This window comes from Chaetodon auriga, chromosome 6, assembly GCF_051107435.1.
Source record: "Chaetodon auriga isolate fChaAug3 chromosome 6, fChaAug3.hap1, whole genome shotgun sequence".
NCBI classification, from domain to species: domain Eukaryota; kingdom Metazoa; phylum Chordata; class Actinopteri; order Chaetodontiformes; family Chaetodontidae; genus Chaetodon; species Chaetodon auriga.
Window position 1 is genome coordinate 2915441 of NC_135079.1, and position 19560 is coordinate 2935000.

The window sequence follows — 19560 nt, forward strand, 5'->3', positions numbered from 1 at the left end:
TGCGATTTGGTCCGAAGGTGAACAAATTACTCCAATTAAATTGGATTTGTATTACAGACGTATTAAAACTGCTGCTGCTGCAACAACAAAGTCGTGTTCAATGGGCTGAGAAGAGCACAGAGAGCGCTCTAAATCTCCTTGTTGTTTTATGGTTTTCTTCCACGGGGATCATGGGAAAAATCCAATTTGCCCATTAATCTCATCTGGTCAGGGTCTCCGGACCTCCAGATACACCCGGGCCAGATCAAAGATGGAGGAAATACCCTGTGACAGTGGTACAGATTTCCCCAAGAGACTTCAAAAAGGCCTGATAGGTAATCCAATTGAAATGGACACATCACCTTTGGGTGCCGGTTTGGGAGAAGCAGCCATTTTTCTTTTCCTTTTTTTTTTTTTAAACATTCCAGAGTTATTAGTTGGACTGAGTCTGGGTTTGTTTAAGGCTGTAAAATAACAATGTGTCACGCTTTGGGGATCAGAAATATTTGGTACCTGTGCGTCAGTGTGCTCTCACCTTAAACTAAGTCCAAGTTTTAGTCGAAGTTTTAGGCCTTAGTGAAGGGAAAATTACCAAAATTTACAAAAGAAGGGAGATAGAGTCCACAAACTGCGTGTGGGAGCGGAGTGATGTGGGTCTGTGGACTGAGGTCAGGTTATTCATCTCTAAATAAAATGCCGGTCTCTGCCTCCAGTGGCCACCGCGCGTGATGTTTTTACTGTGGAGCCCTAAACGTCGCTGTCTTCCGCCCTCCACGCGCCGCTCCATCTTTATTATCTGCTCCACGTTGTCCCCCTGCAGCTGAAGTGGAGCGGCTCTCTGCTGAATGACACTGGCTGAGTGTTCCGGCTCCTTCCCTGAACGCGTCGGTGCAGTTTGAGTGAGGAGCCCATCAGCCTGGACCACATCTCAGAGCGGCTGAGCTCCGGCCTGGACGCGGGCCAAGCCTGTCTGGTGTCAAACCAGCCTGAACAGATACTCTCAGACATCTCATTTCTTCACCTCATTCCTGAGACGGGACTCTGCCCACCCCTTGTGTAAAGCAATTTAAACCTGATAGCTCATCATCTCCACTGAAAATATTTGCTGGACTATTAGAGAGTCGCGCTGCAGCTTCTCCTCAGAGGCGCTCGGTCACCGCGCACAGCCCGCGTCCGTCATGGCTTTTACGCGCAGACCTCCGGCTGTCCTGTGATGATCCGTTTTTAATCCGAGCCCGGTTTGAAGATTCAACGAGTTGTGACTTCTCTGATGTTTTATATTTTTCTTTCATCCGTGGAAATGCTCCGTCCAGATCCATAAAGGACCGCACTTTGGTTAATATGAACTTATTGCCAAGCGGAATATGTTTTTATTTGTCTGTAGCAATCTGCTGGCTGACGGCCGAGGTCGATGCGTCCTGGTGGTAAGTACCGTGCACATCTGTATTGAAATGAAATTATTGAAGCCCTGAATCCACGACTTCACTGTTAAACTGTCACGTTTACCGGGACGCGCAAAAAGCGCTCCAATAAAACCTTAAACGTCGTTTAATCCAAACTGCTCCATCTGTAAAATAGTTTATTTGACTTGTGTTAAATTATCTCGAGTTTTGTTTGACTCCTCCGTTTTATTAGTGTTAAAAAAGTCTAAATTGCCCTCAAAACTGTTGATTAAGACCTGTTTTCCTTTTGTTAATCGGGAAAGTTTGAGCGTCTAAATTCCCTCCGTAGGTGTATTTTTAGAAATACTGAAGATGAAGACATAATATTTGGGCAGATACGTTTCCAGGATAAAGTCATCTGATATTCTTTAATTTCTCTGTGTTTGCTGTCTTTCTCTTGAATCTGTAATGAAAAGCTTCTGAGATGCTGTTTGGACAGACAGTGTCCCTCAGACGTCTTTCTGTCTTTCTTTAATTGCTGGAGGAAATCCCTGCAGCCTGCATGCGTTCAAATTCCCTGCCGGTCTTTCATCACCCTGTCCTGCAGGTACATGTGGAGTGTGGACATGTTGAGAGATTTCAACACGTTTCTCGAGAAGACACCTTTTTACCTCATTTCATAATATTTTCTCCTGTCTTCTGTCCTCGCTGTCTGACGGTCCCACAAAGCATTCGTGTCTTTTCTTGAACTGTGGGCATTTATTGAGATCACTGAGAGAGTCCAGTCCAAAGGTTGTCCCCTCAGCCGTCTCTCTGCCTGCTCCTCCGCCCCGCAGGTACATGGGCACTCTGGGCTCCCAGGTGATGTGCGACAACATCCCCGGTCTGGTGAACAAGCAGCGCCAGCTGTGCCGCCAGCACCCGAAAGTGATGCAGGCCATCGGCGCCGGGATAAAGGACTGGATCTCAGAGTGCCAGCACCAGTTCCGCAACCACCGCTGGAACTGCAACACCACGGCCAGAGACCACAACCTGTTCGGACGCCTGCTGCTGCGCAGTGAGTGACACGTGTCTTACTTCAGCCTAAAGTGTTAAACTAATGGGGTTTTAAAAATCATTATCCTGATAAATCTGGGACAACAAGGGGCAACTGTCCTTAATCTGCATGATCTGAAATCTAACCTCAATGTCCAGCAAGCATCTTTCCTGCTGAAGTGTCCTTGAGCAAGTCGCTGGTCCTCTCTGAGGTCCAGGCTCTGTAGTTGACCTCTGACCCCTCAGGGAAATGAAAAATGAACACGGGGCAGGTTTGAGCTTACAGAGAATCACATCATTCAGGGTTTTTTCCATGTCAGCTGCTGGAGTTCACTCTGAATGACCCCTCTTCATTAACTATGTCTGACGTCACATGAAAGTTACTTTAAATTAAGGCTCCTAAACGATCACGTGGTGTCTCTCTGTCGTCATATTGTTGAGATGCTGTGGTTTAACAGTCGTCGCCTCTAAATGAACAGGAAGTTAAATTCGATCAAACATTTGAAAGTTAGACGATTTTGTGGTCGAGAAATAATCATTTGACTGAATGCTGCGATAATCACGTGTCTCACTGTCACCTGCGGTGAGAGACGCGCAGGGATGAGGCGCGCGGCCACGTCGCCTGCAGCAGCTCTCAGGTCAGTTTTCAGGTCAGCGTGCTGCTGCTGGCACCTTTGGAACCGAATCCCTGCGCCGCAGCGCCGATGTGCCGACCGATCTAAACATCTGGATGACTTCTGAAGTGCTGGGTGGATTTACTGCGACACTGAGGGTCTCTCTCTCTCTCCCTCTCTCTCTCTCTCTCCCTCTCTCTCTCTCTCTCTCTCTCTCTCTCTCTCTCTCTCTCTCTCCCCCTCTCCCCCTCTTAGATCACATTCCGCTCCTCGGCTCACTTTACAGCTGTGCATTCATCACGTCCACCGGTTTCTCCTGTGTCTGTCCTGTGTTTTGGGCTTTGTTAAGCAGCACTGTGACTCCAGGTCTGCAGGTTTATTGCTGAGAGTTGAGTTAACGAGCGGCAGCTTGATCAGTCCGGTGATTGATGAACCACAAATCGAGCAGAAACACTGTAGAAATAGAGTATTTGCCTGTTGGAGCCTCTCGGGTGTTCAGATTTTCTGCTTGTTGTGACAGAAACAGTCATCTGAAGACATCACCTTGAACTCTGGGAAACAGTGGTAATATTTCACTGTTTTCTGACGTTTTAAAGACGAGACAATCGTTTGATTCCAGTTTAAACAGCAGATTACAGATTATCATAACGGTGCTCGTGTCTCAGTCAGCTGATCACTCAGCTCCCTCCACCTTCAGGATCCACGTCGGCTCATCAGCGCTGTTGATCTCCTCTACAGAGGAAGAGCTTTACTGAGCGTTTCAAAGCGAAGAGGAGGCGCAGTCACGTGTTTTCAGGGGGAGTAAATGTCCCGAACAGAGCGACGAACGACTCCTCCTCTGCGGTGATTAGTGCGATTACCGGCGTGAAGCGGGCCGCTGCGGCCCGTGACAGATGTGAACTCTGGACAGAAGCATCCTGTCAGATTAGACACGTCACTGCGCGTCTCCCGCGAGGACGCGCTGCAACAAGTCCTAATCTTTCTGTATTGCCGCTGAAGGATCAGCAGCAGCGGCAGCCTGACGCTCCTCTCCCATGCCCTGAGATTTAACCTGCGAGGCGGATCCTTCGGCTTACTCCGTTTCATGTCGGGGCCTCTAATCAGCCGTGTGGTATTCGGACCTCCCAGCCGGGGCCCCGGCCGCGTCACACAGCATTACCGCGGCGCACCGGGGCCCCGGGGCCCCGTCAGAAGCTCCTTATTGTCAATGTCAGCGGGCTAATTTCAAACAATTACACAGGAGTTTTCCCTCTCTGGTGTCGTGTTCTCTCAGCGTTCTCCTCATTAACCTCGTTAGGCACGCTCAACTTAGCGGCTGGACTGGAACACACACACACACACACACACACACACACACACACACACACACACACACACACACACACTCTGTATGTGTGTGTGCCAGGGCTGGGTACCATTTGTAGTTTTTTCATACTAATATCTGAGTGAGACGTGTTTTTCTGCAAAACCCCTTTTTAATTTTTTAAAAAATGTTAAATTTGATCTTTGCCTAAACAGAAAAATCATTTTTCAAACTACAATCACGTCATTGTTGTGGGTTCCTTCAAAGTCAGGGTTTCCTGCTTCTCTCCTCTGTTTTATCATGGTGAACTGAGTCCATTTGAGTTTTTTACCTGTTTTTCGGGGGGTCGCAGGCTTGTCTTCTGCTGGCTTCTCCACGTGAAAGCTTTTTTCTTACATTTCTGCAGATCTGGAGAATAAGACGTGATAAGATTACTGTGCTTTCCAGTCTGACTGCAGTCTACCAAATCAGGAACAGTGCAGTCTGAAGATGAAGGTGTTAGTTACTCTTCGCCGCTGTCTTTGGGTCCATTCTTACTTTAACTACACATCGCCAACTGTAGATTAAAGTATAGATTAAGCGGGTTGTTTCCCTTCATAATATGCTTTTACTTGTTTGTCCCAGTGAGCTCCACATGTTAGAAGTCGAGGGCAGCGTTTGGACAGTCTGACAGGCGAGACCCAGGGCAGCAATAACCCACTCTGAGTTCACGCTAACAGCTGAGAGTGTGTGAGCGCTTTCAGCTGCTCCTCTGGTCTCTCATCTGGATTATGAAGCCTGGATGTCATGTTAGACACACACGCACACGCACACGCACACGCACACACACCCTCTCTCAGCCTTTGATCTCTCATCAGTTACATGTGGGGGCAGATAAAGGTTCTGTATCAGGGCACTGCTGGTAAACGTTCGCTGTTTATCCATCTTGGAGGCAGATGAAGCGTTTGCATGAAATGAAAGCTTCCAGCAGACGACAACAAACACGGCTCATACAGGTAGCAGCGCTGGCCAAACATTTGAAGGATCTGTCTGTTTGCTGTGGCTTAATTGTGCCGTCAGCCAGCCTGTGGTGGAAAACACCCGACCCGACATGAGCCAGAGATAAAACCTTCATGCTCGATACGCATCTCACATCAGTGGAGTTTATTGATGTGGAGAAGTGGACCAGTAACTGTGCTGATGTGTGTTTTTGTGCGGTGTCAGCCTCTGACCTCACCCTGTGGGTCCAGGCTTTGGGTTAGTCAGCCCAAAAAAATTAGCAGTTGTTAGCATACTAGCACAGAAAAGGAAGATAGTGAACACATCAGCAGTTTAATCTAGTCACCGTAAGCATGTTAGCACGCTGACGTTAGCTCTTAGCTCGTTGTGGCTGGAGACTCTCTGGTTTGGCTGCTTCTTTTACGTAATGAATCCTCCATCATTACATTTTGAAGGCCCTCAGATTCCTGAGAAGTGACTCTTTGGGATCATGAAGCCTGTAGCTGGTAGCTGTATTCTGACTTGGAGCGCTGTGAGATTTAATTGGCTTTAAACTTCAAACTTCCTAAAGACTTCAGTCATTCAAGTTTCAGGCTTAAAGTGGTAAAATCCTGAACAAGGCTCGACCTCAGTTTGTGATCAGAGACCTGAAAAAAGACTTGAGACTTGAGCTGGACTGGCCTTAAAGCCTTGAAGCTGTGTTGTTTAGTCTAATTTCGCCGTCGTTGGTCTCGTCCTCTCCCCTCAGGCAGCCGCGAGGTGGCCTTCATGTACGCCATCTCCTCGGCCGGCGTGGTCTACACGCTGGCGCGAGCCTGCAGCCAGGGCGAGCTGGACTCCTGCTCCTGCGATCCCACTAAGAAGGGCTCGTCGCGGGACGCCAAGGGCCCCTTCGACTGGGGCGGCTGCAGTGACCACGTGGAGCATGCCATGCGCTTCAGCCAGGCCTTTGTGGACGCCAAGGAGAGGAAGGAGAGGGACGCCCGGGCGCTCATGAACTTACACAACAACCGAGCCGGCAGGAAGGTGAGGAGACGCTGAGCACCTCCCTCAGAATGTTTCACCTGCTTTGATTTTCAGGTGCATTTTTATTACACAATGAGAAGATTAGAAAACGTAACGCTGAATCCTGAATCCTGAATCCTGATCTGAAACTGTTCCAGATCTCAGTTCATCATCACTGCAGGACAGTAACTGCTGTGATCTGTGAAGCTTGAACTTGCACCGTCAACCTTCTCTGAGGTTCACTTCCTGTTCTCTCCTCGCCAGGCGGTGAAGCGCTTCATGACTCTGGAGTGTAAATGTCACGGCGTCAGCGGGTCGTGCAGCGTCCGGACCTGCTGGCTGGCCATGGCTGACTTCAGGCGCACCGGAGACCACCTTCGCAAGAGGTACAACGGCGCCGTGCAGGTGGCCGTTAACCAGTACGGCACCGGGTTCACCGCCGCGCACGCGCACTTCAAACGACCCAGCAAGAACGACCTGGTGTACTTTGAGGACTCGCCAGACTACTGCATACGGGACCACGAGTCAGGTAAACACCCGGCGGCCTGAGTCAGACTTCAGCCCAACCTTTAGATCCTGAACCGTCAGCTGTGGTCAAAGGTCAAAGGTCAAAAGATGAGCGACATTTGGCTCAAAGCTCATTGTAAAAATTTAAAGAAGACATTTAAACATCCGCTTTAACTTGTGACGTTTGCTCTTTTGGAGGTTTTAAACTTCATTCGGTTCCAGCTGAGTTGAACCGAATGAACCAAAGAAGGAAACACTTCGACTAAACCGCCGTCGACTGGCGTGAACACGCCCTTAAACGAGGAGGCGTGTGAACAGATTCGCCATGAGGGTCATCACACGCTCCATCGCAGACGTTTGAGTGAATTACACAAACAAAACCTCGAGCAGATCCAGGTTCAGTGTCACTGACGGGGCAGGGCGACGGTTCTTCACAGCGAGCTGCAAACGGCCAATCAGCTCCTCCACGTCTTTGAGCCGTTGATTGGTGCTGACATGTTTTCCAGGTTTAATTCAGCGAATGGCGTCGCGTCGTGTCTCCAGCGTGTAAACAGGGACGTAAAACTCTGATGAATTGACGGCTTTCTGGGTCCTGCAGAGTTCAGGAAAATGTATTTTTAGCTTTTTTTGGACACGTAGTTCAGCTGCTGTTCAGCAACTGGATCGTCTTCACCGGCTTGTTTTTGATGTGACAGCTTCCTGTCTGACTGAAGAGACTCTGACCACGTCAGACTGATTTCTCCGGACGATTCTGGAGGATTTTCTGCTGATTGATCAGCTAAAACACAAAAGATTTGACTTCTGAACCAGCAGAGGGTGAAAACTGTGGGTGAAGAGGGGGTCGAGCGTCACGTCCCGTCAGCCATGCCCGTCGTTGGTTTGTGACAGCATGACGTGGTTACATCAAATCAGAATGAGGCCGTTATTCTGATATCACGCGTAACGTGGCCCACCTGAGCCCCCGCCCCAGCCGAAGCCCCTTCCCACGGCTCTGACGGCGTGACTCAGACGCTGGTGTCAAACGTAAGCGTCACAGAAATGTGTGAAATCTGTGTTTATGTATGTGAAGCTCGGAACAAGACGGCGAGTGTGAGAAGGCAAACGTTTGTGTGTGTGTGTGTGTGTGTGTGTGTGTGTGTGCGCGCTCCAGTGGAGGCGGATGCCTGTCAGGCAGCAGATGATCCGTGGCGATCGGGTGTCGGCCAGTTTAAGACCCATTACACACTTCTGTGGGCTGAAACCTGAACGCCACAGATCACCATAAATCACCACCGCTGCAAACACACACACTCGCAAACACACACGCCCGAGGGCACGGCCGGCCTGCTAAGAGAGGCGTATTTCAGGGGCAGGTTGGATCACACACACACTCACTCACTCACACACACACACACACACACACTCACACACACACACACACACACACACTTTGGTTGCTTATTTTTTGCAGCTTAAAGTCCATTTTGTGACGAGTCTTCATTTATGTGCAGACTTACTTTTTCTGTGTTGCATTGTGGGTAACCCGTCACGGCCCGCCCTGACACTAAACGGCGCGTTTTGATTTGCTTTGCTGTGTGACTGAGCTGCGGCCCACTGCATGATGGGTAAACTTCTTGCTGAAGGACACAGAGGAGACGTTGGACGCTGCAGAGAATCAAAGCTGGGAACCGTCCGTCTCGCTTCCTGTGTGCAGGACTGGCGTCCGTCAGGCGCCGTCATGGTCTGAGACACGTTTACGGCTCCAAGAAGCACAAAGGAGATAAAAGCTACGACAGTTAGCTCATCTCAGCGTCTGCTGGAGCTCAGCTGGAACATGGAGGCAGGAAGAGGAGGGTCGACATGCAGCACCAGGCTGGGACTGAACGTGAGACGCAGTTCTTCGTCTCCGCTCGGCCACCAGGACGCTGACGTCCCACGTTTCCACCAGAAGAAGAATGACAGCAGTTTGTCTTTTGAGCTAACATGCGAAACATTCCCTCGATCCAGCTGTTTGATTTCAACGATTGGCTGCTTTTTTTTGGTTTATGTGATGAAGTTTTTACATATTTTTGTAGTTTTGGACTCAGAAAACAAGATGACCTTAAGACATGATGACTAGGACGGCGTGATGGACGTTTGTCTCCATTTTATAGTCCAGAAAATTCACCCTTTAGTTAGTGTGAGCGTGACCTCCTGATGGACCTCTGGAGGTCTGAGGGCCCCTTTGGGAACAAGCAGAGGCTTCACAGCAGACATGAAGGCTTTAGGTGCTGTGTTCATGTAACACACACACACACACACACAGTGTTCGCTGTGGGCCTCTCATGAGAACTGAACTCGCCGCCTCTCTGAAGACCAGCTCCTCCAGGACACACACAGAGACAAACTCTACCACGACACTGAAGCATCGTCTGCGCACACACACACACACACACACACACACACACACACACACACACACACACACACACACACACACACACGAAGCTCAGTTGTTCTTGAAACACACACTTTGAGTCACCCCCTCTTGTTCCCATCACACACTGAAAAACCTCTCAAAGACATGCAGACTCACCCTCAATCATTGCGCGCGCACGCACACACACACACACACACTCTCTCTCACACACACTCTCACACACACACACACACACACACACTCACACACACAGATGGCCCCTCTGTGCCTCCTCAAAGTGTGAAATCAATTTCGCTCGGCCCGGCGAGGCTCAGGTGCTAAACTCATCTCTCGGCGCCCCCTCATCTTAATTCAATAAGCAGACGCAGGGAGAGCGAAGGCTGTGAGGAAGACTCTGGCTGTGATGTCATCCCTGGTGGGGCAGCATACCGCGGATGACGGGCGGGCTGCCAGGGAGGGGCGGGGCTTCTGGTCGTGCCCGGACACATCACCTGGCGAGGGAACGGAGCGGAGACGGCCGCAGTCGCAGGGCGAAGCAGAATGTAAACAGCAGCGAATTCCAGAGCAGTGTTGGAGATGGAGCTCGGCGTTTTTTTCCAAACCTTTATTTATACAGGAGACACACATGTTCTCCTTCAGTAACACTCCACAGCCTGGCAGCAGGAGTCAGGCTCACCTGCGGCGTCCTCCACCGCTCCTACTCCTCCAGAGTCAGTGAGGGCTTCAGGCCTTCAGCCTCCACCAATCACAGTCGTCGTCTCAGTCTGGAGGTGTGACAGGCAGAAGAGGTGGAGGATTGTGTGTGTGTGTGTGTGTGTGTGTGTGAGGGCGCCTGCAGCGAAGCATCCAGGTGTGTTTGGAAGGTGCAGAAGTTCACGGAGGTCACGTTTGATTCGAGCCAAGAAGATGCCTGAAAAGAAAAAAACCTCCACCGATCGTAAAACGTGGAAACTTAGATCACGCGTGATCGTCAGAATCAGCTGATCGGCTTCTGATCGGCTCATCGATCAGCTGTTCCAGGTCACGTTTTATGAAGATCAACAACATGAGAGCAATGACCATTCCAGGCTTCCGTAGTTTGATAAGAAGTGAAGCTGAGCACACACACACACACACACACACACACCTGAAAACGTAGATACAGTACGTGGAGGTGTGTGTGTGTGTGTGTGTGTGTGTGTGTGTGTGTGTGTGTGTGTGTGTGTGCGGGACGTCTCCTGTAAAATGAACAGCTGATGAAGAGCCGGCTGCAGGCTGAGGGCTCCTGTCATCAATCTCTCATCTTTCCTCCGTCCAGCCTTCGTCCTCTTACTCCCCCCTCCTCCTCCTCCTCCTCCTCCTCCTCCTCCTCCCCGTCTCATCTGCCAGCAGCACGCTGCGCTCCCATTGGCTCTTGATCCCCAATAAAACCTCTCCAATTGGCCACATTGTGTCTCGCACACCGGCCAGGTCACATCCTCAGCCCACACAGAGCGCCGCGCTATCGGTGGAGGCTCCTTTAAATCCACAGTGATTTCCCATGATGCCTCTCACCTTTTGGGCCTGGAATAATTGTCAGTGTAGGTGTCAAACGGCTCCAGCGGGAAATCTGAGGCTTTGGAGGGAAACGACTGAAATGTGCTTTGCATCGAGAGGACGAAGCAGACGAGATGAAGACGAGACGGTTTAAAGTCCATCTGGTGTCAAAGTTCAGTCCAGCAGAGAAACTGAACCTGAGTTTAGATTCACTGACGTTAAACTAACAAACGTTTACTAATTTAACGCTCGTTGTTCTTGATTTAACTGCATCTGTTTGTTGTCGTTCGTTCTTTTTTCTTCTTGCTGTTGTAACGTGTGAATTCCCCGGCGTGGGATCAATACACTCTTAGTAATCTTCTTAAATACTTAAATACTCTACGTTCATCTGACAGCTTCAGATTATCAATGCAAAATCTAATCAGATGGTATTAAATTACCCAGAAATCATCTGAACATGGCTCCATCTTAACCAGCTGCAACATTAAAGTCATGCCTACCCATAATGCATCACATTTATCATCCAATAACATGATAAACATGATTCTGAGATGCTCCATTCAACCCCCGCAGACCCCCACCCAAAAACATGTTTTGTGCTGCAAGAAGTTGATGCACAGATCAGAAAATGTTCAAGTAAGAAGGAGGAAAACAGGAGGAAAGAGCCGATGAGCCCTCACTGACCTCTGTCTGTCTTTGTTTGTCCCCCCCTCAGGGTCGATGGGGACGGGGGGGCGGGTCTGTAACCGGACGTCCCGCGGCGTCGACGGCTGCGAGGTGATGTGCTGCGGTCGGGGATACGACACGTCGCGGGTCAGCCGGACCACCAAGTGCGAGTGCAAGTTCCACTGGTGCTGCGCCGTGCGCTGCCGAGACTGCCACCAGCAGGTCGACGTGCACACCTGCAAGAGCCAGACGTGACCGGACGCTCGCCGGCGGCATCACCGTGTACAAAACTACTGCTTCTGCTCCGGGCTGCAGGTTCCCGTCTGTCGTCGAGCTGCGAGGATGTTTAGAGTCTGCTCAGCCCTCATGTCACCGCACTTCACCTGTCAATCAAACTGTACGTAGAGCCTGCTGCACATTTTCCTCCTGAAGAGCCGCTGCTGTTCGCTGGAGGACGCCGCCGCACACAAACGCTCTGATCAACGAGTGATGAGTGATCAATCAGTCAGCACAAACCGCTTCACGCTGCAGGAAGTTCCCTGCAGGCAGATATTTCCTCCTTTTTAACCTCTGAAGAAACTTCAGACTATTGAGGCAGAGTGTGATCTGGTGGAAAGTTACCCAGAAACAACTGACCAGTAATCCTCCGACAGCCAATCAGGTTCTGTGATCTGTGATTTTAATTAAGAACATGAATTTGTTTTTGTCACATCGGCGGCTCGTCGTCTTCAGACGTGGCAGCGCGTCGCCCAAACCCTCTGCTAACGTTTAGCGCTCCCTGTGTGCCGCCGGCGGGTCAAAAGAAGCTAAAGCTCCTTTAAACAGCAACACCTGGATTGTCTTAAAGGGCCGGTTCACCCAAAAATCAACCACCTCTTCCTCAGCTGTTGCTCTGTTCATCCGTCTCGACTGGTTCAGTCTGAGTTGCAGAGTTCTGGGAGTTTTTCGGAGGCTCGAGCTCGTCACAGCGCCAGGCGGTTAGCGCCAGCGAGCTGCGTCTGTTAGCTGGAAACTCACCTCCACATGAGGGCGAGGGGAGGAGGTGCACGCCTCCTTCTGCGCAGCGATGCGGTTGGTGGAGAACGAGGAGACGTCTGCACAGCCGATTATCTCCAGAACTGAACCAGTCGGGACGGATTAACAGATCTGCAGCTTAGAGGGAAAAATACATTCTGGATTTTTGGGTGAACTCTCCCTTTGACATTTCTGTGAAGTCATCATTAGACCAGGTACGCACTTGCCTACCTTCACCACCTACAGGTAAGTCACAGTGAGCGGGTCAGACCTGCAGGTGGATGATGGTGAGCTTCACTTTGCATTTATTCACACTAACACTCGAGAGACTTCCTCCAGTGGAGAGCTGGAGCGACCGACTGCACAGAGCAGCGAAAAGAGACGAAAAACAACCTGTTAACAGTGCAGCAGCCATTACTGTCCTCACCTGTAGGGGGCGACACTTCACACTGCACCTGAGAACATGGAGAACACAGACTGCTGCCGTGACCACACGAGGAAATCTTCAGTCCTTTCTTCTGTTTACTGTGTTTATTCACCCTGCAGAGTGTTTGTGAAGATGACTGATCCTGAGTCTGTAACCAACCGATCACCTGAGATGAAAAAAACAACCTGTACACCTGCACGAATCAGCCAATCACACGCCGTCCACACTCTGCACACATGTTCATGGTGAACCTGACAGGCCGGTTTGTTTCTGTAAACATGTGCTCGTGTACTGAACCCAATCTGTAACCAACAGGCTCATTTTAACCAATAAACACTTCACTTCCTGCTGTGTAAGCCAATCACAGGACAGAATTCTGATGCTGATGTTTGTTCCAGATTTTGTCTTGATAATTGTTTGGTTTTAATAAGTTAAATGCTGAGATTGATCACAGACGTCCATCAGGGGGAAAACAAACAGTCAAATCTTCATCGCTCCTCTGCATCACCTCACAGCAGTAATGTGTGTTCACCAAAAACAAAAGCATGAGTGTTTGGAGCACCTGTCGGCTGCAGGTGAAGCTCTTCTCCACCTGCGGACTCCATAGATCGACGCCCCGGCGGCTCCACGTGGCGTTCGGCTGCGCTCGCTCTGCTCGTTTCTGTCGCCGTGAATCAAAATGGCGGGAAGAAGCCGGCGTGCAGCAATACACAAAAAGTCCTTTATTGTATTTTTTTTTTGTCTTCTCACTTTTAATGATGGCAATTGATCACCTCTTTTTGTACAACAAAAGAACAGCTTTAAATGATTGAAAACCCAAAAAAATGCAAACATATCAAATAAAGTCAAAACCAATTCTGGACTGTTTTGCCTTGTTGTGTCTCGCCTGCTCCGTCGTCCTCGTCCGTCCTCTGTTTGGTTTGAACTCGGTAATCTTGGCACGAAGGCGCGTCAGTCCAGTCCAGCGCAGCGTTCTGGGTTTCAGCTCGGCCGTTTCTGTCTGCACGGAGGTCGGCTCCCGGTCCCGGGTCTGATTCTGGTCCGGTCCGGCGCGGTCCGGTTCAGATGCGGGTGAGTTGGTGCCAGAGGCTGGACGGCAGGATGCTCTCCACCTTCTCCATGATGAAGTTGAGGGGAGCAAACAGCGTGCTGAGGAACTGCAGGGAGACAAAGAACGACGTCACACAAACGGCACGAAGCTGAAAAGCAGCTTCAGGATTCTGGACTCCGCTCGGTCCCTGAAACCTGAACCCCCTTCAGTGGAAATTATACTGCTCTCCTCAAAGCCACCAGACTCCATTCAAAAAAACACTGATTTTAGCTCTCAGCTCGTAATAAAACACTTCATTCACAGCAGTCTTTGTTGGTCGTTCCACTGTTCCAACTGTCACCTGCTCTGCTTTAAACACATCCTTCATAGTTTGCTGCCATTTTAATGTTCACAGTCTCATATTCAGAAGTTTATTTGGAGAAAACGTTCAAGTTCCAGAGCTCAGGCCGACATCTTTGACTCGATATTCACTGAACAACGAGAGAAAAACTGCAACTCGCCACATTAAGAAGCTGAAACACAGAAGGTACGTTTCAAAGTTCATTCTGGACTTTGGAAAAAGTCGTTTTCACACAATAAACAAATGGTCGACTTACGAGCTTTTTCTGGAGCTGAAAGACTGCTGAAGAAGACCATGTGACGCAGCTGAAAGCTCGGAAAAAGCTCGTAAACGGACCTTGACGGGAGTTTCAAACCACTGCGTCCAAAGCAGAGAATGAGACGTCCTGAGAGCTGAGGATGACTCCATCAGCTGATGAAGGCAGTGCGAGCGGCCTGAAAGCTCTGGAAGAGGCCTGTTTGTGGACTGTTGAGTCTGTTTCACCAGAACTTAATCAACTTGTTGATTCTGTCAAAGCGTTTTATTCAGGATTATGAACAGCAGAGATTAAAACAGTTATTTCTCACTATAAAAAATGTCTCCCGTGTCTTTTTTTAACACCCCCCCCACACACACACACACACACAGACGTAGGCTTAAAAGGTGACAAACGGAGCATCGTGTTCCAGTTCTTCCATTAAATCTACATTTCCAGTTTGAGCAGCTCGCTGTCAGGTGTCCTCAGGTGTGTTTTGGCAACAACCAGTGAAGGGCTGGGGGGGCTGTGGGGGGGTCGGGGGGGGTGATAGGGGCTGCACCAGAGCACGGCGGGTCATGGGGGCAGATAAAAGCCGTGACGGGGGCACGCTTCTTCGTCTGCCGCCCACGTCGAACCACACATCTCTGCTCCAGCTTCAAAGTGAAGGTGTGTCGAGCGACTTCATGTCTTTAATTCAGGCACAGGTGCACGTACTTCACCTGCCCGATGACCTCATGTCCAGCCGTATTAATCCGTCTCTGCTCGTGTTTTCCGGATGAGGACGAACACGCTCAGTGTTGGCGTGTGGTGATCAGACCTGCAGCTCGTCTCGTCCAGATGTTTGTTTTCAGCTTGTTCAAAGGCTGAAGCAGAGACGGGCCTCTAATTACTGATCCAACGTCTGTTCTGTGCCATGAAAGAGAGTGAAGCCGCGCTATTCGACACAATGGCGATGAAAGCAAATAACAGCTGATCAGCTGTTGACTCGGCGGATTCGTGATTTATCAGTTTCTAAAGTTTCCTCTCACTCAACAACTCAAACAAGTGAATTTTAAAGGGGGTCTGGGGCTCGCGTGTTCACTCACGCTGGTTTTTCTCTGGAGTATCCGGATACCTGCTCCAGTTCAGGAGCAGCTGTGAAGGAGGTGCTGCTCAGGATGAGCTCACCTCTGCTGGGAAGACGTCAGGTAACCTCACAGGAATGACAATAACAATAAAGGTGGAGTTCGTCCTGGAGTCATCAGAGGAGGACGGCCTGGAGAGCAGCGGCGTCCTTAAATGTTTGGTGTTTGCTGCCAGAAATCCAGGTGTGTGTGTGTGTGTTTTGATTGCAGTGGTGACTTTTAAGTGATCACACACCAACACACGGAGGCTTTCTGTCACTGTGAGGTCCCCTCAGGTCCAGACTGGTTTCTGAGGGGTCAGAGAGTGAGGGGCTCAGGAAGGGAAGGTGTCAGCGGAGTCCCCACAGAGACAGTGATACGTGTGTGTGTGTGTGTGCGTGTGTGTGCGTGGGGAGCTTCAGCTCAGAGGGCAGATAGATGGTGTAGATGGTATCTGCTGATGGGGGGGGGTGAGCTCATCCACATTCCAGGTGAGCAGCACAGCGCTGCAGGCTGCAGGGAGGGGCGGGGGAGGCAGCGCCCCCCACTGGCTGCTATGAATCCAGGTGGGAAAGCTGAAGGTGGCTCTGAGGGCTGGAGGAGGACACTGAATGCTTCAGCAGCATCAATGACCGTCTCCAGCGTGAAGCCGCAGTGGAAACCAGCTTTGTCCAGCTCCAGTAAAGCAGGCTTTTAGAAAACAGTGTAACGTCTTAAATCTACAGTCTGACCGAGCTCCACAAGTCACAAACGTCCACAAACCACCAAGAAACAGGAAACAGAGAGCTGTGACATCGAGGAGCTGAAGACAGAGTTCATGGTGGCAGAGGAAAGGTCACACAGTCACTGAAATCCAACCAGCTTCAGCACAATCCGCCCGTTCAGTTATGATCCTGAGAGCAAAACACTGACCCGAGGGTGGCGCATGAGGGAAGGTCCGGGGGTCAACAGACGTGTTATTCCACTCCACAGAGTTTATGGAACTTAAGATTCGCCGTCATCAAACAGTGAAGGGAGAGAGCAAAGTTCTGCAGAGAAAAGGTCAAACTTTGTGCTTTGATTGATCTTTGCAGCTTTTTCCTGCAGCAAAAACCAAAGATCAGAGTTTTCTCTTTACAAGCAAGTTACTGTGTGTGTGTGTGTGTGTGTGTGTGTGTGTGCGTGTGTGTGTGTGCGTGCGTGCGTGTGTGTGTGTGTGTGTGTGTGTGTGCCTGCGTGCACTCACAGCTTTAGCAAACACTCCCATGAGTTCGGGGAACTGGTGTGTGAGCAGAGCCAGCATGGCGGTGAAGGAGCAGAGACCGGCTGTGAAGAGGATGAAGAAGGGCAGCTCCTTCTTCGGGTAGACCGACACCTCGTGAAACACTGCTTCCACGTGGGACAGACACACACACACACACACGCACACACACACAATTAAATTAGTCTTTTTATTAAATCAACGTTCTGGAACTCATCAGCTCCATCAGCACGAACACATTCAATAAAGTCTGATTCACTGAATCATACGAGAAACGATCTGAAGCGTCACCGCTGGAATTCAACTCCGTCTGATAACATTAGTGATTTTTATCTGCAGCTGAACATGAAGAACAAACTCTGTGCATCGACGGCGTGTTCAGTGTTTGAAACGTGGACCGGAGCAGGATGACCTCTGACCCCTCGTTCAAAGCACGAGTCACCTTTCTGTCAGAGGAAGACGAACATCTGAGAGGCAGCGTGACTCCAAGATACAGGTAAACAACGTGTACTGAACGAGAGCCATGAGGAGTCAACAATTTGAACTTCAGACACACACGCAGACACAGACACACACAGACACACAGACACACACACACACACACGCACGCAGCAGTGTGTTGCTGCTGGTGGCCGGACGCCAACTTAATCAAGTGAAGGTTTGAGTGTGAAGACAGACGAGCTGCTGAGCAGACAGCAGGACGACACACACACACACACACACACACACACACACACACACACACACACACACACACACACACACACACACACACGCCGCTCTGTTCAGGAATTTGTCTCATCATCATAATTATTAATGGCCGCTCGATTTTTTTGGCCAGACGTTAAAATTAGAATCGTTATTTTAAAGGAAAAGAGCAAATCAGCTTCGTCCTCATGAAGGCGGACAAATGACGACACTTTCCCTCCGAAACCGTCCAATCAGAGGCCGGCTTCAACAAACTGCGCCGCCTGTGCTACAAACCAGCAGCAGCTCGTCTTCTCGTCTTTGAGTCTCTGAGGACAAACGAAGACGAACGAACGAAGCTCTACTGTCACTGCAGCCTGAAGACGTGTTCTGCCTCGTACTGCGTGAGTACACGCAGTGTGTGTGTGTGTGTAAGCGTGTGTGTCGGGGCGTCTCTTACTGGGTAGCAGCTCTCTGTCGGCCGTCTCTGTGCAGATGGGGTACGGGTAGAACAGGTGACCCTTCTCCAGAGGATACGGGATCATTCTGAACGCTGCAACACACAAAACACACACTGGTTTCAACAGAGGGCTGAAGACAGCTGATGCACCTGGTTTCCCTGATCTGTGTGTGTGCGTGTGTGCGTGTGTGCGTGTGTGTGCGTGTACTCACTGCCCTCCCAGGTGCAGTGCAGCAGGTTGAGCGCCCCCTCTACCCTTTTCCAGTGCTGCAGGTGGAAGAAGGCGTAGGCGATGGCCTCGCTGTCTCCTCTCTTCAGGATGTGCTCTGGAGGAAGAATCAGACTCTTCATCTCCAGCAGATACTGAGGAGGAGGAGGAGGAGAAAGGACGGACAGGATTAAGTGGCTGCGAACGTTAAAGGAAAGCTGGCCGAGCGTAGGAGAGAAAGCCGAGCCTGCATCCACGGCAGCTGGAAACCACGAGCTAAAACAGTGACGATGACTCAACGACCCCCACATTCATTTTCAATTAACTACAAAACGACACCTTACGCAGCTTTAACTTCTCTACATTCACAGTAATGATGATAAAAATCCATCGTGAAAATAGTCAGACTGCCCTCAAGGTGGATGACACACATCAGCTCAGTGTTACACTTTTATTTATGTCACAGTCCAACGTATTCTCTCACAGCCGCCGACACTTTGATGTGTCCGTGGACGCTCTCGTTGTGTTTTAGGGCATCAGTGCTGAATCACTGCAGCCTGAGAAGAGATCACGTCTCCTTTACCTGAACCTTAAACAAACGTCAGTGTGAGGCTTCAATAGGAGCAGGTGTTTAACGTGAGCAGAGGACGTTCAGGTGGAGCTTTAATCCAGTGACAGACACACAGGAGTCAGCAGGAAAACTCACATGTGGACGTGTGATCGCAATGTGACCTCAGCAGGTGTGTGTGTGTGTGTGTGTGTGTGTGTGTGTGTGTGTGTGCGTGCGTTGCAGGTCTCACTTTGGGGACGTGGGGGTTGAACTCCACCGCTCTGTGGATGGCTTCTACTGCGTTCATCTCCGCTGTGCTCAGCCCTCGCCTGGACGCTGCCTCTGGAGAGAATCTGAACACGCACACACACACGCACACACGGCACATGATCAAAGTGTTTTTGGAAATGACCCCCACTCTCTCCCACATGCAGGCCGCTCACTTGTCGCTAACTAGCTGCTCTGTACATCACCGTATCTGTTTTGTTTCAGGGTGACAGAAAAGCCTTTTATAGGCGGCTTTAAGACAAATTTTAGCTCTGAAAGAATCTAAAAAACAAACAGAAAGACACAAAACAATAAACAGTAAATAGAAACACTGCGGTGCTTCAGTCATGACCCTGAACCTCTCACACTGACACACCATCAACATCAAACTCAGGCAGGTCTGCACCACAGAGCACAATTCAAGCCCCCGCTCGCCGCTCGCCGCTCGCCACTCTCCGCCCCCTTGCACTAACCAGGCCTGCAGGGCGTTTTCAGCTCTACTCTGACGTCGCGCCCCTGTTGGAGCTTTGCAGCCGATGAAAAGAGATACTCACTTGTCCGACACCGCCCTGGCTTTGAGCAAAGCTGCTGTG

General features: G+C 50.2%; 2 protein-coding genes across 13 annotated transcripts in view; one reads left to right on the plus strand and one right to left on the minus strand.

Moving 5' to 3' along the window:
• Window positions 1-1185: 1185 nt before the first annotated feature.
• On the plus strand, window positions 1186-11677 carry wnt2 (wingless-type MMTV integration site family member 2). Its single transcript, XM_076733097.1, has 5 exons — window positions 1186-1403; window positions 2198-2418; window positions 6040-6317; window positions 6561-6825; window positions 11432-11677. Exons 1-5 carry the CDS (start codon window positions 1321-1323, stop codon window positions 11635-11637), a joined length of 1053 nt encoding a protein of 350 aa, XP_076589212.1. The 5' UTR covers window positions 1186-1320; the 3' UTR covers window positions 11638-11677.
• Window positions 11678-13530: 1853 nt separating this feature from the next.
• Window positions 13531-19560, minus strand: part of LOC143322139 (suppressor of tumorigenicity 7 protein homolog) — a 44368-nt gene continuing 38338 nt past the window's right edge. For 9 of the 12 annotated variants that reach the window (XM_076733090.1, XM_076733092.1, XM_076733094.1 and 6 more), the window contains 6 exons: window positions 19522-19560; window positions 18951-19053; window positions 18155-18305; window positions 17943-18035; window positions 16781-16923; window positions 13531-13980 (listed from right to left, as the gene is read on the minus strand). The exon at window positions 19522-19560 is cut by the window's right edge and continues 34 nt beyond it. In XM_076733090.1, coding sequence (XP_076589205.1) covers window positions 13885-13980; window positions 16781-16923; window positions 17943-18035; window positions 18155-18305; window positions 18951-19053; window positions 19522-19560 — 625 coding nt within the window. In that variant the 3' untranslated portion in view covers window positions 13531-13884. The remainder of the gene's footprint in view (window positions 13981-16780; window positions 16924-17942; window positions 18036-18154; window positions 18306-18950; window positions 19054-19521) is intronic. The other 3 variants (XM_076733093.1, XM_076733087.1, XM_076733085.1) reach the window with 1 other exon arrangement.